This window comes from Magallana gigas, chromosome 8 (genome assembly GCF_963853765.1).
Source record: "Magallana gigas chromosome 8, xbMagGiga1.1, whole genome shotgun sequence".
Lineage (NCBI taxonomy): Eukaryota > Metazoa > Mollusca > Bivalvia > Ostreida > Ostreidae > Magallana > Magallana gigas.
Genome location: NC_088860.1, coordinates 875,098 through 901,976, shown reverse-complemented (window position 1 = coordinate 901,976; position 26,879 = coordinate 875,098). Strand labels below are relative to the sequence as shown.

General features: G+C 34.0%; 2 protein-coding genes across 2 annotated transcripts; one reads left to right on the top strand and one right to left on the bottom strand.

The window, feature by feature from the left end:
- Positions 1-1,649: 1,649 nt before the first annotated feature.
- On the bottom strand, positions 1,650-26,854 carry LOC105347252 (cell division cycle protein 23 homolog). Its single transcript, XM_066069711.1, has 14 exons — positions 26,609-26,854; positions 25,052-25,124; positions 22,711-22,891; positions 21,453-21,552; positions 18,354-18,486; positions 14,527-14,704; positions 7,579-7,676; positions 7,412-7,493; positions 6,909-7,073; positions 5,915-6,023; positions 5,142-5,279; positions 4,045-4,123; positions 2,728-2,844; positions 1,650-2,294 (listed from the first exon to the last, which is right to left on the bottom strand). The coding sequence occupies exons 1-14, from the start codon at positions 26,725-26,727 to the stop codon at positions 2,100-2,102; spliced, it is 1,767 nt and encodes a 588-aa protein (XP_065925783.1). The 5' UTR covers positions 26,728-26,854; the 3' UTR covers positions 1,650-2,099.
- Positions 11,814-14,530, top strand: LOC117689820 (uncharacterized). Its single transcript, XM_034471976.2, has 2 exons — positions 11,814-11,904; positions 12,045-14,530. The coding sequence occupies exons 1-2, from the start codon at positions 11,882-11,884 to the stop codon at positions 14,059-14,061; spliced, it is 2,040 nt and encodes a 679-aa protein (XP_034327867.2). The 5' UTR covers positions 11,814-11,881; the 3' UTR covers positions 14,062-14,530.
- Positions 26,855-26,879: the final 25 nt, after the last annotated feature.

Sequence of the window (26,879 nt, the reverse complement as noted above, 5' to 3'; positions counted from 1 at the left end):
AGGAAGTTTTCCTGTAATTATGTAAATGCATTACAAAACTTCAAAAGGGTCTATTGTTGAAACAGTATTGGAACTGTTTTATTTTTTAATATTTTCTAGCTTATGTATTGATTTCTTACTATCGGCTCCATGTTTACTATCTTATATACAGGTGTGTTACATTATGACTGTAACCAATATAGAACCTAGGCGGAACATATTGTGTATCCTTCCCCGACACAATATAGGCCCTCGGTGGAACATACTCTATATCCTTCCTTGACACTTCATTTAAATGCAGTAATATTCTGAGAAGTCTAGTCACTTTTAAATGCTTATTTTATATCACACACAAGAAACACTTCAACAGGGAAGTAATCATTAGATAGGATAGGGTTTTATGGTTCAAAATTGATTTGTAATGTTATCACAGACAACGACAGTTGAAAATGTTATAATATTTATGTTTGTTTTTCAAAAGTACATGTCAAATTGGTTATGTAAGATTGAACGTTTTCATTTAAGGTACTCCACTACACTTTTAAATAGTTTCTCAAACCAGCAGAAAATTACTTGATTATGATAGAGATCATGATGGAAAAGAAGTATATATGTCAAATAGGCGAAAAATGTGCAATTTTGGATAAAAGGATATTTTTAAAAAATTCATTCAGTAAACGTGAACAAAAGCCACAGGCGGATTCGAACTCATGATCTGCGGTTCACAAGCTTGATACTTTAACCACTGAGCAATGACGATATACATCTGAATTGATTGATACAAACAGTTTAACAAAACATTTAAATTGCCATCTTGTGACGTAGATTCTTAAAAAGTATAAGTCTAGGTGTAGTGAAGTACCTTAATCTTACAAAAATAAATATACCCAAAACACGTGGAGACGTTTATATTTGTGCACATGGCGCATGAATTATTGAAGTATATTCATAGTTTAGTATTCTCTTGCTTATATATTTATTCCACCCATATTTACTATCTTATATACAGCTGTTACGTTATGACTTTAACCAATAAAGAACCTAGGAAGAACATATTGTGTATCCTTCCCTGACACTTCATTTAAATGCAGTAATATTCTGAGAAATCTGGTCAATTTTGAATGCTTATTTTATATAACACACAGGAAATTAAGGAAGAGAACACTTCAACAGGAAAGCAATCATTAGATAGGATTGAGATTAGCAATAGTAAACACTTGTGGAGACATACGCTATGTAATGTCTTCAAAATATGTTTACTGCATGGTTCTTTTTACAGCCGTTAGATGATACAAAAATGTCTAACATACTTTTTTATCTAAAGATTTACTTAAAAGACTGATCAACATAATGCAAAAACATTTAATTTGTTTATTAGTTATGGAGCCACCCTACTTTTAAGGATGCAAATGTACGGCACACAAAATATAGAGATATTACAGTATTTTCACCTTATTTTCAAATTGAAAATGACCATCAAAGAAATAAAGCACAGGTCATACAAACATGGTGTGAACTAAGTTTATATCTTAGGTTCATTTGGGGGAGGTCTTTTTTTAGAAATTAAATGAATTGCTTTAACAAGGGTTTGTGTGAGTTAAGTTCAAAATAATTCCAAAGAATAAACTCAGTGATTTCAGTTGTGTATGAAAATACAAGAAACTAAGATAGTCAAGAGAAAAATTTATACAACAATAATGACCACAGAGTACTAATTAGTTGATACTGTAAGATTCCATGAAGTCAATAACCATCTGTGACAAGAATGGGCTGTTTTATTGAAACATTCAACCATTTTATTGTAACAAGTTGGTTTTCTTAAATCAACTGAGGCCTGTTTAGCAGGAACTCCCCGTATTTCCCTCTTTCTATAACACAATAGGTACAGTGTTAACTCTGCTGAACAGACCTCTGGTGTCATAATAAACTACAGGGCCAGTACATGCTGTGAGAAGATTGCACAGTTCTTGTCTGGTTGATTACAATGAACCATCATGTGAGCTTTGTAACCCAACTGAATCTGATTGGGACTACACAAACACAATAGATGACCAATTCATCACAATGGCAAAAAGCTTGTTGTCAGTCTGTCTATGAACACACTGTAAAATAGTTCCTGGTCAGTCGTCGCCGATATCAAACTTGAGATTGACGGGGGAGAGACACACGGAGGGGGTCCTGGTGCTGATGTTGAGGGGGTCGGGACAGATGGAGCCCAGGCTGTCATCCATCCTGACGGGGTGGGGGTACGCCCCCTCACTCCTGGCCCGCCTGTTTTGGATGTCTTTCAGAATTCCCTTGGCCTCCTCTCTCCTCTGTAAATACACATGTAATAGTGTAAATTACAAATATCAATAAATTAGTATAATGGAACAATTGGGAAGATATACTTTTACTAGACTAGTACAAACTGCTACTATAAAACAGGGTAATCTTCTCTCTTTGTATTCATTTATTCATTATATTCACCTAATTGTAAATTTATGTCAGAAGAGAGCCTAATCTTCACTTTGGTCAATTGGATAAGTAAATATCGATAGCACAAATAACACTGTATATTATAGCATTACAGAATACTAAAGTATCTATAGAAAAAATAAGAACTGGAGGATGTTGATTAGGAATGTCTAGATAATTCGATATGAAAGTGTTTTTGGATTATCAAATGAATAAAATGTAATTAGACAGAATAAAAATCTATGAGAGTTTCCAATGATGCGGTGTAATGAGACAAACTCGGACTCTAACCTCGGGGAACTCTGTACACTTCTGGGCGGCAGCGTAAGCATCATCTAGGTTGTTCCTCAACAGGTGATAGTTAGCCAGGTACTTGTAGGCTTGACTCTGATCCTCTGCACTGAACGTCTGTAAAAAATCAGTGGGTCTATATACAACATATTTATGTAACATGCATATATAACATGTCTATATTACATGTCCTATCTACAGTATATAGTAGTAAAGTACTTGTAAACTTGACACTAATACTCAGCATTAACGGTCTGTAAATTAACAGTGTATCTATATAACAGATCTAAATAATAACCCTATCTAACAGACCTATATAACATATACATATACTTATACAACATATAAGATCTATCGAACTCATATTTATTTCTAACATGTTAGATATTTCAATTACATTTCAGAACCATATAAATAACATGTTATACCTTTATAACAGATCAATTTAATATGTCAGACCTAAATAACCTGTTAGATATATATGTAACATGCCAGTTTCATGTAATATGTCAGACCTAAATAACATGTTAGATATATATGTAACATGCTAGTTTCATGTAATATGTCAGACCTAAATAACATGTTAGATATATATGTAACATGCCAGTTTCATGTAATATGTCAGACCTAAATAACCTGTTAGATATATATGTAACATGCCAGTTTCATGTAATATGTCGGACCTAAATAACATGTTAGATATATATGTAACATGCCAGTTTCATGTAATATGTCAGACCTAAATAACATGTTAGATATATATGTAACATGCCAGTTTCATGTAATATGTCAGACCTAAATAACCTGTTAGATATATATGTAACATGCCAGTTTCATGTAATATGTCAGACCTAAATAACATGTTAGATATATATGTAACATGCCAGTTTCATGTAATATGTCAGATCAATATATATATATATATATATATATATATATATATATATATATATATATATATATATATATATATATATATATATATATATATCTCTAACATGTCAATTCTATGCAACCTTCTAGGCAAAGTAAACATGCTAAGTGTGTTTTTCTTAATGTTAAGTCTTTATTTATGTTACTTTTTCAACTTTGTAAGGAACATGTCAAAATTAATATTCATTTAATGCTGTTTTTAGTATTTGAATATTCATTATAAATGCTGCTTTTAGGATCTTGAACATACTCAAATGATAATGTAGCCAAATATCAGTCTCTTTTAGGAACACATTTTTAACAAATGTAAATGTACAAAATGTAGGTCAACATCATAAACACTTCACACAAATGTGACCTTTGATCTTGCTGTGATCTACTGACCCCCATTCTGTTGGCCTCGTTGATGTACTCAGTGTATGCTGAGGCTGCTTGGTCCTCCTCATTTAGGCGCTCATGTAACCTGAAACAGAAAATTACTGTATGCTATACTGTGTCAATAGAACTTATATCACCTGAAAGGGAAAGTTACTATACACTGTGCTGTGTCTATAAACCTCGTGTTACCTGAAACAAACAGTTACTGTTACAGTACATTATACTGTGTCAATAGACCTCGTGTAACCTGAAACAGATAGTTACTGTACATTATACTGTGTCAATAGACCTTGTGTAACCTGAAACAGATAGTTACTGTACATTATACTGTGTCAATAGACCTTGTGTAACCTGAAACAGATAATTACTGTACATTATACTGTGTCAATAGACCTTGTGTAACCTAAAACAGATAGTTACTGTACATTTACTTTGTCAATAGACCTTGTGTAACCTGAAACAGATAGTTACTGTACACTTACTTTGTCAATAGACCTTGTGTAACCTAAAACAGATAGTTACTGTACACTTACTTTGTCAATAGACCTTGTGTTACCTAAAACAGATAGTTACTGTACATTTACTTTGTCAATAGACCTTGTGTAACCTAAAACAGATAGTTACTGTACATTTACTTTGTCAATAGACCTTGTGTAACCTAAAACAGATAGTTACTGTACATTTACTTTGTCAATAGACCTTGTGTAACCTAAAACAGATAATTACTGTACATTTTACTGTGTCAATAGACCTTGAGTTACCTGAAACAGATAGTTACTGTACATTTCACAGTGTCAATAGACCTCGTGTAACCTGAAACAGATAGTTACTGTACATTTTACTGTGTCAATAGACCTTGTGTAACCTGAAACGTCAGACAGTTACTGTACATTATACTGTGTCAATAGACCTCGTGTAACCTGACACAGATAGTTACTGTACATCATACTGTGTCAATAGACCTCGTGTAACCTGAAACAGACAGTTACTGTACATTATACTGTGTCAATAAAACCTCACGTAACAGATAACTAGACACTGTACATTATGTTAATAGACCCTTAACTTATTAAAACCAATTCTAAATAGACCTTGTGTCTTACTTTGCGAGTTTAATCAGGGCCATTCCTTCCATATCTCCCACTACATGAGCCTTCCAGAAGCATTTCTTGGCCTCCTGCAGTCGTTCTAGTTTCTCATAAGATTCACCAAGTGCCATGGCCATTCTTGAATCGTTTGGCCTAAGAAAACCAATCAGAAAACGAGGGAATGAGGTCTTAACGATAATAGTGAAATCCACGTACTACTGCTTAGAACTGAAGATGTGTAAGAACTGCAAGACAAGAACCTTAAGTGATTTTGATCACTTATTTTTGTCCAAATAAAATTGAATTTGAAAATTACAATCAACTTAATCTGTATATTTGAAGTATGTTGTATGTTGTAGAACAAAAACTAATAGATGTTTTAAAAGATGTCTTTTACATGTCAAAATAATTCATAGAGTATTTTATTGCTCACAGACTATGAGTCCAAATTTATATCAACTATTCTAACAGGTCTTTTTTTTTTTTTTTTTTTTTAAACTTTATTGATATCCCTAAGACTAAAAGCTCTGCAATAACATAATGTCCTGATTTCAAAACCAAAATATTTATATTTTTATCTAAATAATTGATAAATGATATTTGAAATTATAAGGTAGATCTGATGGTTAACTATCAAGTCTCCTTAAGCATTGTGGAAATATATTAGGTTACAATAATATATATGAGATCTACATTTTTAGAATCAAGTAACTATGGTAACCTTAACTTCTGGGCCTGTCTGTAGTAATACAAACAATAGAACAGCATCATAAGATTTAAACACCTACCTTAATTTCTGGGCCTGTCTGTAGTAATACAAACAATAGAATGGCATCTTAAGGATCTCATACGTCTGTCCCAGACCATACCAGGCTCGGTAATCTCGTATGTTGATTTCTGAAAAAAAGTATATGTATAGTGGTAGCTTAAATCCATGCTTTAGGATTGATTTTTTCTATCTAATGCTCTCATTACTCTAATGGGAGGTAAAAAAAGAAATGTAAGTGTTGCCTATTGTATTGAATTTAAAAATTAGAATTGCAACTTGCCTGACTGAAAACCAATTCATCCCTATTGTCTATCTATCTGATAAGCTAATCCTTCCTATCCTATTACCTGAAAATTGTAAACAAACTTAAAGCCTGTTTGTAGACCTCATTAACATTTATCCTGTCAGTAGGCCTGTTACTTACCTAAAAGTATGTCTGAAGACCTTGCTAACCTATAGCCTGTCATAAGACCTCATTAACCTATAGCCTGTCTGTAGGCCTCACTAACCTTTAGCCTGTCTGTAGGCCTCACTAACCTATAGCCTGTCTGTAGGCCTCACTAACCTAAAGTCTGTCTGTAGGCCTCACTAACCTTTAGCCTGTCTGTAGGCCTCACTAACCTTTAGCCTGTCTGTAGGCCTCACTAACCTATAGCCTGTCTGTAGACCTCACTCACCTATAGCCTGTCTGTAGACCTCACTTACCCATAGCCTGTCTGTAGACCTCACTAACCTATAGCCTGTCTGTAGACCTCACTAACCTATAGCCTGTCTGTAGACCTAACTAACCCATAGCCTGTCTGTAGACCTCACTCACCTATAGCCTGTCTGTAGACCTCACTTACCCATAGCCTGTCTGTAGACCTCACTAACCTATAGCCTGTCTGTAGACTTCAATAACCTATAGCCTGTCTGTAGACCTCACTAACCTATAGCCTGTCTGTAGACCTCACTAACCCATAGCCTGTCTGTAGACCTCACTAACCTATAGCCTGTCTTAAGGCCTCACTAACCTATAGCTTGTCTGTAGGCTTGAATGGCGGCTGTCGTATTCTTCAGCTCCATGAACTCGTGCCCCATCAGAGTCCAGGCGGACAGGTACTGGGGGTTCAGCTTCAGGGCTCTCTGGAAATACAGCACTGCCTTCTCATGCTGCTGCCGCAGAGAGTAGTAATTACCTGATATAGAAAACTCCTTTCATAAAAAAATGCCAAGAGCTGACAGCTAAGCAGTATATAGCTAATCCCCGAGGGCAGATTCTAAAAGTCAGAAGACATCATTGCTTTATATTTTAAGATGCAGATATGCATGTTCCTATTTATATTTTAGACAGAATGGGTCTAGGTACTTAATAACTCTAAATAACTCTCATAGTCATATGCCACCGAGCAATGGCTTTAGAATCTATCATAATGTGAAAACTGACACTTATGTTCAAATAAAATATCTTAAAATGAGTCCTTGAATATAACCAATCTCTTTAAATAACATTGAATGCTCATGTAGCAGGCTTTACCTATAACTACACAGGTCTCCTCTCTGTATTTGTCAATGTCACAACACCTGTGAGCCAGGTGAGCTAAATCAGCCCGCATTTCCTAGAAGAAAAAAAATTACAAAGATCTTCAACACTTGATAATCAAAAAGGGTTAATCTGATGGACAAGACTTGGCATCTTCTGACCTTGATGTAGAGAGTATTGGAGAAGTAGTCCATATTCTCCAGTCTGTAGGGGTCCATCTCTGTCAGCTCAGTGAAGGCGTTGACTGCCATATCTACCTCTGTCAACAAACAAAGGTGAAAATACATAAAACACTACAGGTAATTATTACAGGTATATTTGAAAATGCATTGTTTAATATCCACTTGAATTTGTTAACAACTAATTAGAAATACACAAAGGACTTCTCAAGTTATTCCTTCTTCCATCCTAACCAACCCCTTACGTGAGGCCCAGGAGCAATATTGCAGACTTGAAGGAAAGCGTACTGATTACAAGAGATGTTTGTGAAACACTTATGCCTCCCTCCCTTAAAGATTTTATTGAAGAAAATGAATGGAATCTGCAAATAGTTGAAATTTTTGAAATTGAGTCCAAGGGGAATAACTTTTGGAGCAATATCGCTGACTTGATGGAAATTAATTGAAGTCTGTCCCAAGTTATTGCTTCCATCATTTTTTGATGATTTTTAATAAAAATACAATTACCTGTGAAAGAAGTACAGTTGAAATTGATGAAAAGGTAAATATTCATGATATCTTCATTGACAAATTATTCAATTTTACTCATAAAAGTTTTTAGGAACAAAAACAAAATTCTTATGGAGATTTAAAATGGGAAATGTTTACATCTTTTTGTTGTGCGAGGGGATAATAAACCAGCGGATTCGAAGTACTTGGGACACCTCGCGCAATTTTTAAACGTTATCATCCGGGCTTATAAATGGTAGATGCAATGCAAAATCTCCGTAGACTTTCTATTTTGGAATGTGTATTGAAACCTGAAGTGGTAGAGGGGGCGTTTCAAAACAGATAATCTGGACATTTTTGATATTAGTGGATGAATGTAGTTTGGGCACAAAGGTATTTATTATTATCGAAATATCAAGCGAAAAGTGGTGGAAGCAAAAACTCTGGACAGAGTATAATTTTGTGATGCTAAAATAGCTCACTACCTTCACTAAATTAACTACATTGTATTGTTATTGCACAATACAAACATAGGTAATCATAGATTACTAAGCTCACCGAGACGGAGCATCACCCTTATGAGACATCACCTTCATAAGACCACCTTTATCATTTTATATGAAAATCATACTTTATGATCTTGGATATTCATGGATTCTGTTTTGACAAAATATTGTATATCATCTGATAAATTTTTTTATGATAATCATATGTTCATATGTTTATCAATTCAATGATATAAAATTAAATATTGCATCATGTCATATTTATAAGATATATCATATAATACAATAAAATACCGTAATAAACAATAATGAGATATGATATTGTAACGTATGATATGACATTGTATTGTGTTATACCTTATTGTATTTGATCACATAATACAATATCATAAAATATAATACAATATACTATTATATTACAATATCATATTACATAATACATCATAACATTGAAACATGATATTCTATTGTATAATATAGTATGATATTGTATTGAATGACACTGAAACATATTTGATACATTATATGATATTATAATTTGATTCCAACATTGTATCTAATCAAATGATACGATATCATGTGATAAAGTAAAATATTATAAAATACATTATTATATGATACATATTGTATCATATGACACAATAATATATATTACAATATCATATAATACAATTTCATGTGATATGATAATATATCATATAAACCAATATCATATCATACAATATCGTATGATAAAATATAATATAATATTACAATATCATATAATACAATTTCATGTGATATAATTCTATATTACTGAAACCATGCAATATCATATTATAAATATTGTATGATACAATATTATAGAATATACAATATTGTATCATAGGATACAATATAATATTTTGCAATATCTTATGTAATTGTATCATTTGATAAAATAATAAATTAAAAATACAATATAATATTATACAATATTGTATCATAATATACAATACTATACATAACAATATCATGATACAATATCATATCATAAAATATCAAAAAAATTAATACAATATCATATCGTATCGTATAACTTTTTATAATATAACATATGATATCATATTGTATCATATCAAACAATATTGTTTCATATCATACAATACTATATCATAGGAATCATGTTATATCATTTATCAACAAACACATCTATCTATCGATCTGGTTTGAGTGAGGTAGGAGATTTCTTTAGCATCCTTGATAATGGAGATCAGGTTCGCATCTGAAGCAACCTCTGCGTTTAATTTATAATAAAGTTAAATCAACTATGCAAGCTTTCATCTATAAAACATGTGACCTGTTCCAAAAAACTAAACCTCATCCAGCATCCGAAACCTATGACTCAGATTCAGCATTCAAGCCCATCAGGTGCATTGGTATCATAAGACGCATCATCCATGCAAGTTTGGTGAAGTTTGGACCAGTAATAACTAAGATAACTTCATCAGAGGGCACTAGCAATTAAAACCTTTACTTCCTCCAGCATCCGCAACCTATGGCTCAGATTCAGCATCCATGCCTGCCAGGTGCATCTGTATCATAAAACACACTATCCATTCAAGTTTGGTGAGGTTAGGACCTGTAATAACTGAGATTAATTTTTTAGCATCCTTGATAATGGAGATCAAGCTCTGCATCTGAAGCTACCTCTGCGATTCATTCATATTACAGTTAAATCAACTATGCAAGTTTGAAATAGTACTATCATCTATTAAACATGTGACCTGTTCCAAAAAACTTAACTTTATCCAGCATCCGAAACCTATGGCTCACACTCAGCATTCAAGCCTGTCAGGTGCATCACTATCAAAAGACACACCATCCATGGAAGTCTGGTGAAGTAAGGACAAGTAATAACTAAGATATCATCATCAGAGGGCACCTGTTTCAAAAACTTTATTTAACCAGCTCTTAAAACCTTAACCTCCTCCAGCATCCGAATCCTATTGCTCAGATTCAGCATTCAAGCTTATCAGGTGCATCAGTATCATAAGATGCACCATCCATACAAGTTTGGTGAAGTTAGGACCAGTAGTAACTAAGATATAATCATCAGAGGGCACCGGCAACAAAAACTTTAACCAGCTCTAAAAACCTTAACCTCTTCCAGCATCCGAAACCTATTGCTCATATTCAGCATTCAAGCTTGTCAGTGCATCAGTATCATAAGACGCATCATCCATACAAGTTTGGTGAAGTTAGGACCAGTAGTAACTTAGATATTGCTATCAATGGGCACCTGCAACAAAAACTTTAACCTGCTCCAAAAACCTTAACCTCCTCCAGCATCCGAAACCTATAGCTCAGATTCAGCACTCAAACCTGTCTGGTGCATCAGTATCATAAGACACACCATCCATGCAAGTTTAACCTCCTCCAGCATCTGAAATTTAGGACCCAGATTCAGCATCCAAGTCTTTCAAGTCCATAAGTAGGTCCAGATGCATCATCCATGCAAGTTTGGTGAAGACAAGACAAGTAATAGCTTAGATACAGGACCTGCAACAAAAACTTTAACCTGGTCCGGACGCCGACGCCGACGCCACCGCCGACGCCGACGCCGAGGGTATAGCATAAGCTCTCCTTGACTTCGTCTCGGTGAGCTAAAAATGTCTAAATTGTGTTGTACATTGAATATCTTTAAACTCTATAAATATACTATTAATATTTTCTTTTAATGGGAGTTTTCCTCCTGGTCAATTTTACAGAAAATGGCTGTCACAATCATATCATACAGAAAAAAAATTATAAAGGGTAATCCAAATTAATTACATTCTAAACGAATAAAACTTAGTTCTTTCCATGGCATAAATTAATCTTTTTCTGTTGATATTATTTCTTTTTCAGTACAAATATTATGACTGCATTGATCAATCAATTCAAAAATTTGCACAGTAAAAATAACTTAATTGCCTGTGTGCAAAAAAGTACCTGACTAAAAATATTTTCAATCCGTTTTAATCGTAATTTTTTTTTTTAAAAATGTACTTGCTAGCAAATTTTTTTTTCTGTCTGCTTTTTTTCCCAGAAGTTTGTACAAAAAATATTCCCATCTATGTAATTAAACTTTAAACCAGGCAAACACACAGTATTTTAAAGATTTTATACTTGAGGACCATGTTTATAAAAATTATTGATCTTTAAGAAATAAGACTTAAGAGGAAAATGACACAAAATGAAAGTACACCCCCCCCCAAAAAAAAAAAAACCCCAGCACTTAAAAAAAGAAAAAAATATTTCCACAGTTGTTTGACTTCCTTATAATTAATATGGAGTCCTTTCCTCACGAAACGTAAGTACATCATACATTCATCAGTATCCTCTTTTTATTATTATATAAACTATAATAATGTTTTCAATTTTGTTAATGGAATAATTGATTAAGAATAAAAATGATAGAAGTATATATTTCAAAAAATAACAATAATATAGATATGAGGGACTCCAGAACATGTCAGAGTCAGTGTTTGTGGGACTGTGTGAGATAGTGGGGACCTCACAACAGGTGGCTATCAGGAGGGAGACACAGGACATCAGGGAGATGGTGTTCAGACGAGTGACACCTAATGATGCGTTCATCAAGATGGTGAGTGGAAGTTACAGAGAAGGGTTCAGACTGAAGGGATCAGATCTGGACATCATGTTCTGGCCAAACAACCACCGGGTGATCATGGACATGTCTCAGTCTGAGTATTACAACACAGCCAATACAACCTTGATTCTCTCTGATAGTTCTGAGAGTCCACCAGGATTCACTTTACTTCAGTTACTGACACCAACAACTGACAGAGATGTCCAATCAGCATGTGTCAGAATGAATGGCAGAGTCTATATATCTAGTTCTATATGGAGACAGTTAACTTGTTCAGCATCAATGCCTAATTCTACTGTACATGGACCCTGTGGTAGTGGTGTACTAGGAGGAGTAGAATATGACACTGCCCTCTGTTTTGTTTGTGACTTTTGGCCTCTGTCTGCCTCCTCATGGATAGATAGATGTCACTCATGGCCTGATCCTGAAGTTGTTCATGATATTGTCAGAAATGGGTGTCATTTTGTAGCAATAGGACACCCATTAGGACCAAATGAAAACATAGCGTGGAGAATTTCTTTTTCTCTGGCAGAATATAAACTTGTGTATTCAATGAACCACAGTCAATTTTTAACATATGGGTTGTTAAAACTTTTCCTAAAGGAAGTAATAAATCATCAGTTAGAAGAAACCAATAAACTGTTGTGTTCCTATCACATGAAGACAACCGTTTTCTGGGCCATTCAACAAAACACACTACCTCACTGGTGTCCACAAAATCTCCTGGCCGGTTTCTGGGTCTGCTTTAAACTCCTACTTAAATGGGTGTCTGAGGGAGTTTGTCCGAACTTTTTCATCCCACAAAACAACATGTTTTTGACAAAGGTCTATGGACCAGCACAAAACAGATTGTTCCTACAGTTACATGAACTGTACAAGAAAGGTCTGGCCTGTCTGTTACAGAGTTCCTCTATCAGGTCCTACATCATTGATGTCCTGTACAATCCTAGACTTTTTATTTGTACAGATGAGAGATTAATGAGGAGTGAAGTTGATTATGATGTAGAACTTGTTAAAGAGACCTCTTACATTGCTGCAATAAGGACAAATAGCCATAACAAATACATACACACAATAGAACAGTTGGTAGAATCACCCCTGACACACTATCAAGCTCTTACAATACAGAGACTTACAGCCTTCATATTTCAGAGTATATCCTTTACATTACACAACGAATACATACACACAGGTGTCAACAAACAGATGTATATTGCAGACAAACTGTCCTGTCACATGCTGAAATTAGCAGCCAAGTTTGGGTGTATATCTGACATGTTGTACATTGCCATGTATTATTACAAGACACTCAGATACAGGGAAGCTTTATCTGTTATAGAGATGACAAAGGTCAAGTTAGCACAGCCATATCTGTTGTATAGACATGTAGACACAGAGAGGTATACTGAGGCTGTAGGGGGACAGTCCTGCTTTACAAAGATGAGACAGGCTGTAGCAAGGAATATCACACTTGAAAACAGAATCTGTTATATCAGTGAACTAATACCAGAACAACAGTCTGCTCTACAGAACAGATGTTCTATATTAGTGATCCCAGTGTTTGTAATGTTACATTTCCTAGAGTTCTTGTGTTACAGACACATTGATACACCATTATCACAAGCAGCTCTAGATGAGCTACAGGTCCTAGCCCACCATGATCGGGGACTGTATGTACCTGATCTACTCAGAGACATCTCCTGGGAGATCCTGGGGATCTGTCAACAGATCACAGGGAACCTCCAGGCTGCTCTATACTCATACAAACAGTCACTCGCACAATATCCATACCACAATATACAAACTGCTACACACAGGAAAATACATGATGTGGTTCAGTCTACACCACACCAGTAAATAAACCAGTATCTTGAAATATTAGACCAATATTGAAAAGCCATCAACAAAAACAACATTTACACTAACTTTTTAAATTAGTTCTACCGTAATATATAAGGAAAAAAAAATCAAATACGTACAAAATTACGTACACTCGTTACAAATGCACAATTTTTGCATTCATTCGTAAATTGTTACAATAGGATAGTTTTTTTCAGCCAGGGTTGGAGTTATCATGATAATTCATAATCTTAATATCAAAGATTTGCTAATTTGTTACTAGAAATCTCAAAGTGCTCTCCTTGATTGCAATTTAGAGATACAATATATATTAAATAATAATGCTCTAGGCCTATATCTCCTCTCAGCTAATCAAATCACCTGGCACAAATCAAGACCAATACCGAGTCTATTAAATCACCTGACACAAATCAAGACCAATACCGATGTCTATCAAAGCACCTCATACAACAGAGGACCTACCTCTCATGTTGTTGTAAGCCATGGCAACCTGTGACACTATGTAGGAACTCTTGACGAACCCTTTATCCATCAGGTGTTGGTAAATCTTGAGTCCCTCCTCATTCAACTGCAGTTCCAGGTAAATGTGACCCAGGAAGAAATGCTTCATCCAGTGATTGGGGAGGGAAAGTGCCAGCAGCTATAACAGTATCAAGGCAGTTAAAATTTGTGTAGATATTTTTTTTTAGTTTATTGTATTCAGTTTATGTATTACTGTGTTTAAGATTGCTTAAATCAAACTACTGTAGTTGAAAGAGATGGTAACATATCAGCTACAAAAGAATCAAGGCATCTGACAGCTTTATGGGGGTTTATCTAATAAGACCAGTTTGTTATACATGTATTCAGTTATTGTATCAATGTATTAAAGATTGCTTAAATCAATTTACTGTAGTTAGTTAAATAATTGTAAAAAATAATTTTCTGTGTGGAATTAAGATCTAATCAAATCAGTTTATTAATAAAAGAGAGATAACCCACTGACTCCTTGTCTTTGATGAGTGTCGCTAGTTCTAACCAATATAAGGGAGATAACTTACACACTCCTTGTCTTTGATGAGGGTCACTAGTCCTAACCAATATAAGGGAGATAACTTACAGACTCCTTGTCTTTGATGAGTGTCGCTAGTTCTAACCAATATAAGGGAGATAACTTACTGACTCCTTGTCTTTGATGAGTGTCACTAGTTCTAACCAATATAAGGGAGATAACTTACAGACTCCTTGTCTTTGATGAGGGTCACTAGTCCTAACCAATATAAGGGAGATAACTTACAGACTCCTTGTCTTTGATGAGGGTCACTAGTTCTAACCAATATAAGGGAAATAAGGGAAATAACTCACTGACTCCTTGTCTTTGATGAGGGTCACTAGTTCTAACCAATATAAGGGAGATAACTCAGTGACTCCTTGTCTTTGATGAGTGTCACTAGTTTTAACCAATATAAGGGAGATAACTCACTGACTCCTTGTCTTTGATGAGGGTCACAAGTTCTAACCAATATAAGGGAGATAAGTTACAGACTCATTGTATTTGATGAGGGTCACTAGTTCTAACCAATATAAGGGAAATTACTCACAGACTCATTGTCTTTGATGAGTGTCACTGGTCCTAACCAATATAAGGGAGATAACTCACTCACTCCTTGTCTTTGATGACCGTCACTGGCAGGGTTCGACACTAAATTTTTTATGCATTAGTCCAGCCGGACTAATGCCTGTTTATTTTAACTAGTCCGCAGGCAATTTTATGTGCCCGTCAAAAATAAATTAAAATGCATTATTGTATTTGCCTTATATATAGTACGGAGTTTTCAAATAGAATTTGTAAGAAAGGGGTGCATAATATACACTATAATGTTTTTCTTACAGGTGTTGCACATGTTTAGTTGTATTGTGCTATGCAGTACATAGCAATGAGCTGCGTATTCACTATCTCCGTGTACTTGCTGTATGCCGCCATAACACATTATAAATAGATATAGTTATAAATAGATCTATGCAAATTAGATCCTGGCTATGAGCTACCTTGTTCTTTTCATTGTCTAAGTTCTTTAAAAATCTGTTTACAATAATAAGCAATTTATCACAGCTTATTTAAAGTAAAACAATTCATTTAAAGGGGAAGGAAACTAAAAATATGTTGTACAATAAATCAATTATCATCTACTATAATTGTAAATCGTATTTATTTTCATTAAAACCCCCGGAACAATGAATAAATCAAGAAAATCGTTCGCTTAATTTAAATTTCCCGCCGCCATGGGAGCTGCCATTGAACTTTAATCTATGACGTCACACCATCTATTCCGGTTTGTCTTATCAACATAACATCAGTATATTCGCTCTAAATGACAAGTTCTGGAAAATTTGAAACAATATTGATTTGAGACCGTTTTTTTACCTTTGCAAACAATAAACTAACGTCAAATGGAGCATGTTCGTTGAAATCTTAAAGCGGAGGTTAGTGTCGGAGAAATCTCCGCGTAAATGTGGAAATTGTCAACAGATGCCAACTATCATAGAAAATGTCTGCCGTCGTTATTTCGACATGGTAATTCCGACTTTAAAGAATGAATTTTAAACATCCAGATTACAATTATAACATTTATTCAGTTAGCGAAGAACTTGACTTGGAATAAACAATTTAATCGAGGTCGTTTTCAACTTTGAATGATAGCGGATTAACAGCTGTCATTTACTTATGAAAATGCATATATTTATGAATACAATGATACATGTATTTATTCTTTAGATTGGCGTGTGAACTCAAACATTATCAATTTTGTTTAGTCAATTATTTGAGTAACAGAAAGGCATAAACCAGCGTTAATTATATTCAGAGCACTGTGTACATTCATAAACCAACCAGAATAGATGGTGTGACGTCAAAATAATTAATTTTTTTTGTTTTTAATACAAAAGAGTTCTACATCATGTCAGCCTCCAGTAAATACGATTTCTCCAACTTGAAACGTTCATTAAAGCTTAATTACGTATCTAATTTTCAAAACAGCATGAACACATGTGATAATTTACACCACTTTATTAAAATAAATAAATTATGTTTTTTACTTTCCTTCCCCTTTAAATTAAACAACTCACAGGAGATTCGTTTCACCTTTATTTTTTTAAAACACGTAAGTGTCCCTATTGAAGCTGTTGTTGTGAACACGTGCGCTTGTCACCTATTTTCTCGGACATCCCCTTACGGCAAAGAAATAATCAAGTCACCCATAATATCCTGCATACCTCTGTTGTTTTTGCTTGGTAAAACTATAATCACTGCAATGTATCATATGCTAGATAATAAAAATATAGTCAGGGTTTTCCATTAAAATGTCGACAATCACACATCGTTAATTTACACATTTTTTAAGCAAAACTTTTTATTAGTCTGACCGGACTGACTAGACAGAAATTTTGTTAGTCCGTATGAAAATCTATTAGTCTGTGACTAACGGACTAAGGTTAGTGTCGAACCCTGCACTGGTCCTAACCAATATAAGGGAGATAACTCACAGACTCCTTGTCTTTGATAAGTGTCACTAGTTCTAACCAATATAAGGGAGATAACTCACAGACTCCTTGTCTTTGATGAGGGTCACTAGTTCTAACCAATATAAGGGAGATAAGTAACAGACTCCTTGTCTTTGATGAGGGTCACTAATTCTAACCAATATAAGGGAGATAACCCACTGACTCCTTGTCTTTGATGAGGGTCACAAGTTTTAACCAATATAAGGGAGATAACTCACAGACTCTTTGTCTTTGATGAGGGTCACAAGTTTTAACCAATATAAGGGAGATAACTCACTGACTCCTTGTCTTTGATGAGTGTCACTTGTTCTAACCAATATAAGGGAGATAACTCACTGACTCCTTGTCTTTGATGAGGGTCACAACTTTTAACCAATATAAGGGAGATAAGTAACAGACTCCTTGTCTTTGATGAGTGTCACTAATTCTAACCAATATAAGGGAGATAACTCACAGACTCTTTGTCTTTGATGAGGGTCACAAGTTTTAACCAATATAAGGGAGATAAGTTACAGACTCCTTGTCTTTGATTAGGGTCACAAGTTCTAACCAATATAAGGGAGATAACTCACTGACTCCTTGTCTTTGATGAGGGTCACTTGTTCTAACCAATATAAGGGAGATAACTCACTGACTCCTTGTCTTTGATGAGGGTCACTGGTCCTTACCAATATAAGGGAGATAACTCACTGACTCCTTGTTTTTGATGAGTGTCACTAATTCTAACCAATATAAGGGAGATAACTCACAGACTCTTTGTCTTTAATGAGGGTCACTAGTTCTAACCACGCCCCCCAGTGCAGTGGTTCAGAGTTCACCGCATCAACAAACACTTCTATAGCTTCTTTCAGTAAATCCAGCTTTTTCAACACCACACCGTACCTGCAAAATAAAATCACATACAGAATTAATAAAAAATCATCATTTTCAATTTAAAAAGATTTTTTTTTGATAGCTACTTTACATTGACTTACGTTCAGACAACTGTCACCGAGTGATCTTTCTTACAAATTAAAAGGAGCATGGTCACGGTTTTGGTCAAAATATTTTCCTGTTTTTAATGTTTACAATGCTTCAGTTAGGGATTTCTAAAAGTAACCAACAAATGAATGTCAGTCGTTGAGTTGTAAGTGAGATAAAGAGCCCACAATTCATTGTTATGTAAACAAAGCTCAAGTTATGTTATTGTTTACATCTTAATGCTGAAAAGAAAATTTCAGATTTCGATCTAAAATGAATGTGACACACAGAGGAAATCTTTGTTTATGTTCAAAATGAATCAGCAGATATAAAAATCAGCTTGAAAAAGAACTTACATCATCACATCATTACTTATAACTGTACATAACAAAGAATTATGATCTCTGTCACTCGCTTATAACTCTATGACTGACACTCAAATTTTGGTTGAACATTAGAAATGCATTACTAAAGCATTGTTACAGGGAGATAACTCAAAGATTTTCATTGTGTTGTAACACCAACTACCTTTTAATATTTCAGATACGATGTAAAAATTTATATGATGTTATAATTGAATTCAGTTTTTTTATTTCACAGAGTTTGTAGTTTACATTGAAAATTTAACAAGAAACAAGCATTTTATCATTTTACACAAAAATGAAGTCCGCAACATATGGTTTTCATTAGTGTTTTAGAAACACCAGATTGCACATATACTAAGATAAGTTTTTCCTGAAATTGGCGGACTTGGAAAGGGTTCAAATAAGATGTTTTCGTTTACATAATAGTAATCTAAAATTTAGACTTTGGTTGCATTTAATTCTATTTTTTAACTCTAGTACAGTTTTTGCCATGATCAAAGAGATGTCGTGGACATTATTCTCCAATATACCATGAACATCATTCGTAAATTATCAGATCAGAAATACCAATTTGTCTCGAACTGATCATGAAAGTACAACTTCAAACCGTAAAAAGTTTTAAAACCATGTCAATTTCACGTGTTAATTCCAGCGTAAATGATGTGTATTGCCTCAAATGTTTATTTTTAAGGGATCAATGCAGCTGTTCCTAGGACCTCCCTAGCACATTTTGACTGAGTGTTTTTACATAAGATATATAACGTGTAGTAGTAATAATCATATTAAATTGCCCTTAAAATATTAGGAATATAACTCAAAAATATTTTATAAATAAGTGAAGAGTACTAAAAATCCAAAGAAACATTCTGTCGTCTGCATGTGATTCCTTTGATCGATACACATGTAAACATTATTAACAAAACTGTTGGGGTTACGCGGAGCAGTCGTCAAAATGTCGGACCTAGATCATCTCTCTATAAGAGAAACAATCTGTAGAAATACTGGGCTTTTAGTAGAATAGAAATAAAGTTCTTTTTTTCGTGAATGTTGCAGGATAACCTCCTCGGTTTCAAAAGGTTGTTTGAAATATAAAAGCTTCGGCTAATGCCTCGACTGTTACATTTCAAAACATTTCTCGACTTGGAAGGTTATTCTGCAATAAAAATGAAAACACATACTTTTTTCTTAGGCCAAAAAAAAAAATATGTGTGTTTCCGGTTTCCCGACCGACCCTATTTTTTGTGCGCCGACCCTAACACTTTTTATTCCAAATCCAGATAACTAACCGTAATTGGTTTAAACAATAGAGTCTTTACAAATCAGAGTTCAAAAAACGCTTGTAACAATTCAATAGAAAACACCATTTATCAAAGCGTTTTAAAGATTTCTAAGTGCAGATTGACAGCATGCATGAAAGTTATCCTTGGTTATTTTAGCTAAATTATCAATGCAATAAATAGTTTCTTAGGGCAGTGATATGTTATGAATTGATATAAAGATGTACATGAAAAAAGCAGAGGCAAAGTTGTTTTTTTTATTTCTGGGTGTGGAGACTGCATACATCATAAGTCTTTGAATAGGCCCAACAATCATTCACATTATAAATGTGATTTTAAAATGTTGCAGTTCAATTGCAAATGAAATTTAAACCATTAATTATGTAATCATTTTTTTTAAAGATTGTTAAAAAGATTTAATTCTAAGGCTCTCGTCTGATCAACCAGAATTTCCTCTGTTTCTGAATTCAACACTTACAGTTACGATATTAATGTTAACTGTTATGTCAGTTGACCAGGAAAATAGAACTAATAACTTATATATAATATATTTGTGGTAATGAGTATTATACTTTGTTAATTCATAGTGGCTGTCATATTTATATTTTCTATTTACAGGAAAATAAAGTCTTCGTATACATTCCAAATTAACCTTAGATTTAAGAAAGCAGTTGTCACTATCCACGATTGCTCCACCTGTAAAATACATTTTCTTATTGTATAGAAAAATCATATGCTAGGAAAGGGGAAAACTTAAAAGCTCATTAAAAAAAAAACAAAAAAAAAACAGCCGACCTACCTACCCTATTTTAAAATCTGATGAAATAGGAAACACACATATTTTTTGTTTTTGGCCTTAAATACTTCATTGGAAATTACGAAAAATCAATCATGATATGAAACATTATTTTCAAACATTTTCAGCATAAATAACCCCCATATTTGTTGCATATAAAATGTACATTTTTCATGAAACTACCAGTATTTACATTTCATCAACCTGACAGTTTGAAATCATGAACTTTGACCTTTTGTAGCTATAAAGTGGGTCTGGCAAAATCATTTGAATTTTATAAGAAAAAAAGGCTTTAGTACACTTAACAAAATGGTATATAACTTTGGTACTATTCCTAAAAGATGCAAGCCGCAAACCTCACCTTAAAAAGTGAAAAATGAAATTTGACAAAAGTAGTGACCATGCCCCTTTAATACTTTTACCTACAAGTATAAACTGCTACTAACTTACAGATAGATGCAGAATCCATCCAGTTCCTTGATGGCATACTTCTTGGCTAGCTCTGTTTTCAGAGTTTTAAGGTGTTCATTCTCTAATTTGTCTGGAGGACCTTGAAAGAAAGGAACATTCATTTGATGTTCATAACCTGTAAAATACAGCTTTGACAGAAAACTGCTAATTTCAATAAAATCACAGAAACATAGGCAAATCTATCATTTCAATTTATGACTGTTAAGGTGGCTCTATACACCACTTTTTGATGACGCAGTACGCAAAAAAGTAAATCTGCAAGCATGCAATTCCGGTACTGGCTGATTTAAACTGAGGCAAATTGTATGGGGACCGCTCTTTTGAAAAATTTGTTAAATGAATAGTCTTAGATTTAATTTGTTTATTGGAAAAATCATTACTTACAAGTAATGTGACACCTTCATGTTGTGTCATATTATTTATCGTAAAAATAATAAAATCAAGTATAATTTTTTAAATAGTTTCTTTCCGATTTTTGATACCTTACAGCGTAGCTCAGTGGGTTAGTGGGTTCACTACAAATCTGTAGGTCATGAGTTAGAATCCCGTTGAGGACAATAATATATATTTTTAACTTTTCCAAACTTTTCTAAAACATATTTTTGGGTTGAATACTGTGAAAGAAAATTCTAAACCGGTGAAATTATTTTAATTATAATATACTTTAATCCACATTAATATTGACAGATGAAATGAAATGAAAAGTCCCCAAGATGTTTGGGCCTTGGGACTTAGGAACATTAACTCTTATCTGAGGAACTTTCATACCAAATGAAATTTAAAATATATTTTGTGCTTATTTGCTATGATTTTTAATCTAACTTTTTATGTCACAGTTATTAAAATACATTTTCTTATAACATCAAGCAGCTTTTTTAGATGATTTGTCAACAGAGTAAGAAAATGTGAAAAATTATGTTTTGGGGAAATACTAAAAAAAAATTGCAATAATAAAATTTTTGAATGTTAAGAAGTATTATATTTATTTTTAGGTGTCCGAAGGAAATATCCATCATATGACAAAAAAAATTCTCTCAATTTGTTAATAGTTAACTTTTAAAAATTATTTTATAAAAACACGAAAAAACATTTGAAAATTCTTTAAAAATACCTATAGTATCCCTTTCATCATTTTAATATTTGAGAAGTATATGTTTTGTGGTCTTCTATTAAAAAATTGGAATAAACTGTGGGTGTATAGAGCCACCTTAACAAAACCACTGACTGACAACTTTACCGATTGAATCCGGAGCATTGTCCAGTTTCCTCTTTTCATCAGCCAGGTACCTGCCATACATGTGAAGAAAGTATGCTTTTTTGTTCTTACAGTCTTGGACAAAGAAGGCTGCCCTGTCATACTCCTTCAGATCAAAGAAACTGGAAGCCAGGCAAAACTTGTCATACTCCTCAACAAAGTCCTGAGAAAAATCATTCATCAATTAATATCCCATTTTATCAAATGTATCTTGACAAAATGATAAAGAATGCAAACAATATAGAGATTTGACTAAGTCTGAAATATATCTGGTAAAAAGTGTGCAGGGAAATGTTTGCTCCATACACCCTCATTGACAGGGACCAGTTAAATGTTTGCTCCATACATCCTCATTGACAGGGACCAGTTAAATGTTTGCTCCATACACCCTCATTGACAGGGACCAGTTAAATGTTTGCTCCATACACCCTCATTGACAGGGACCAGTTAAATGTTTGCTCCATACATCCTCATTGACAGGGACCAGTTAAATGTTTGCTCCATACATCCTCATTGACAGGGACCAGTTATATGTTTGCTCCATACATCCTCATTGACAGGGACCAGTTAAATGTTTGCTCCATACATCCTCATTGACAGGGACCAGTTAAATGTTTGCTCCATACATCCTCATTGACAGGGACCAGTTAAATGTTTGCTCCATACATCCTCATTGACAGGGACCAGTTAAATGTTTGCTCCATACATCCTCATTGACAGGGACCAGTTAAATGTTTGCTCCATACATCCTCATTGACAGGGACCAGTTAAATGTTTGCTCCATACATCCTCATTGACAGGGACCAGTTAAATGTTTGCTCCATACATCCTCATTGACAGGGACCAGTTAAATGTTTGCTCCATACACCCTCATTGACAGGGACCAGTTAAATGTTTGCTCCATACACCCTCATTGACAGGGACCAGTTAAATGTTTGGTCCATACACCCTCATTGACAGGGACCAGTTAAATGTTTGGTCCATACATCCTCATTGACAGGGACCAGTTAAATGTTTGCTCCATACACCCTCATTGACAGGGACCAGTTAAATGTTTGCTCCATACACCCTCATTGACAGGGACCAGTTAAATGTTTGCTCCATACATCCTCACTCACAGGGACCAGTTAAATGTTTGCTCCATACACCCTCATTGACAGGGACCAGTTAAATGTTTGCTCCATACATCCTCATTGACAGGGACCAGTTAAATGTTTGCTCCATACATCCTCATTGACAGGGACCAGTTAAATGTTTGCTCCATACATCCTCATTGACAGGGACCAGTTAAATGTTTGCTCCATACATCCTCATTGACAGGGACCAGTTAAATGTTTGCTCCATACATCCTCATTGACAGGGACCAGTTAAATGTTTGCTCCATACATCCTCATTGACAGGGACCAGTTAAATGTTTGCTCCATACACCCTCATTGACAGGGACCAGTTAAATGTTTGCTCCATACATCCTCATTGACAGGAACCAGTTAAATGTTTGCTCCATACATCCTCATTGACAGGGACCAGTTAAATGTTTGCTCCATACACCCTCATTGACAGGGACCAGTTAAATGTTTGCTCCATACATCCTCATTAACAGGGACCAGTTAAATGTTTGCTCCATACATCCTCATTGACAGGGACCAGTTAAATGTTTGCTCCATACACCCTCATTGACAGGGACCAGTTAAATGTTTGCTCCATACATCCTCATTGACAGGAACCAGTTAAATGTTTGCTCCATACATCCTCATTGACAGGGACCAGTTAAATGTTTGCTCCATACACCCTCATTGACAGGGACCAGTTAAATGTTTGCTCCATACATCCTCATTAACAGGGACCAGTTAAATGTTTGCTTCATACATCCTCATTGACAGGGACCAGTTAAAACTGCAATTCCCTTTAACCACAACTGTGGTTACCCAAAATGAGGCAGAAATTATCATGCAACTGTAGTTATAATTTATATAAATAACTATATATACATTTATAATATAAATAGAATCTTTTTAAATGTCTCAATTCTACAATCTGTTGATGAAGATGACAATTCAAAAGTATAAAATAAAACTAAACAAAAACACACATAACTTTGCAAAAAATATAACATGTGTAACACTGAACAATTTTGTACATAGAAAACAAAGTACATTATTGCATAAACAATAAGCTGCAAGTCTGTAGCTCCCAGGCTGAAAACAATTTGGATAAACAACCAGATCTACAATCCGTATTTTTCAGACCGGGAGCTACAGACCTACAGCTAATTAACAAGGAAGTCATAACTGTTAATTTTATTTTATAATTGTGATTTTCATACCGGTCTCTCCTGCACTGTCAAGATTTGTTTGTAATCCACCGGTGCTTCAATGGAGTATAGTAATTCAGCCGCCCTGCACGAGACAAAATATATCATATTCATTAAATCATATTTCAGTTTAGACTGTAATACCTGCCTCAGATGATTTGCTTTTTATTTTTTGATAGATTATATACCGGTATATACAAGCAAGATCCATACTTTAAGCTATTTTTGCATGCATGTACATGCGTATAAGTAGGGAGGGAATTAAAAAAAATTCATTTTGAACTACGGTAAATAAAAAAGAATAAAGAGAAAAAATAAGCAGTTAAAAAATCTATGTGGATATTGCATATTGTAAAACCCTTAAATTTGAATATGGGGAAATTAAACACACCTACAAACAGCTACAAACAGGGGCACAGATACAAGGTATATCATTAGAAAGCAAAAATAAACAAATCACAAAAAAAAAATGAACCAGGAAAAAAAAAAGTAAAAGTCAGATAAAAACAAGGTGCAAAAGAAAAATAATACTTGTATTTATCGTTTACATTTTTGATCAAATTAAACACAAAATTACATTTTACAGACTGATCAATTCTCTCCAATAGTAAAGAAGAGTTTTAGGGGGATCAAGTCTATGTATTTTGTAAGAATTTTTTTTTAAACTTGGAAACATTATACGATTCTCATTCTCTCCCTCTCTTTCTCAAATTTTTTTTTATGTTAGTTGATAACTGTCAAAATATCAGTAAGTTGACAATGATGCAAGGTATGTGTAATTCTTGCTGCACTTGCCACAACGGTAGCACTGTATAACATATTATAATTGATATTGAAACAGTAATAAAGTGGCATGTTTTGTTTACATAGATGTTGTTTAAAAACTTTTGATACTAAATTCAATATTATCACTATTAACAAATGATTAAGTTTTAAAAAATTAGTGGCTATATAGCATAGTCAAATATTGATCTTTAATAAGACCTTTGATCATCCAATCACAGTTTAAATGAAATATGTTGTTTACTGTTAATGTGACTACAGTGTTCTATGTGTAGAATTAAAACAGGTTAAAATGTGACGTAACAGATGACTAATGAATTTTCAGCCACATTATTAGTTCAAACAGCCAAAGGTAGGAGAGAGCTTTGCAGACTCTGGACCATGGCTTGATACAATGATGTACAATTCGCATTCCCCTCCTTTGATCAAGTTTTGGCTGAAAAAAGTGTGTACTTTTACTATTCACAAGACCTTGCGGTAATCAATAATACACAGTATCTAATCACAGGGGCATCGTATCCGCTCTACACTCTATGACATATATATAATAATATATGTCATAGAGTGTAGAGCGGATACGATGCCCCTGTGATCTAATGCAGTGTAATCCTGAACTTACTGACATTTAATTAATTTTCTTGCATGCAACTATTATTTTTTTTTTCATTTAATAGTCTTGAGATCCCAACACAATATTTAAAAGCAATGGTGAATAATTTAGAGGAAATTCCAACTGTAATATAAAGTCATTCATGAATAAAATCAAGAAATCAGATAGATACAAACCATTTAGAACTGTGAAATAATTTCCTTTGCGAACATTCACGATTGGCTCTTAAAAGATCTGCTTTTATCGAAGAAAGTGAGGGTGTGAAAGTTTTAAAGAGACTTGAAATATCCGCCATATCTCTCTCTTGGGTGCAACAGGTGCAAGGTATCTTGTGCGTACGTTTATTCGTAATTACTTGAAAAAGAGTATTTTAATAAATTAAGTTTCATTATTTTATATGAAAAGTCCTATCATTTCGTAAAATAAAGTTTTAACTTGGTGTTTTGC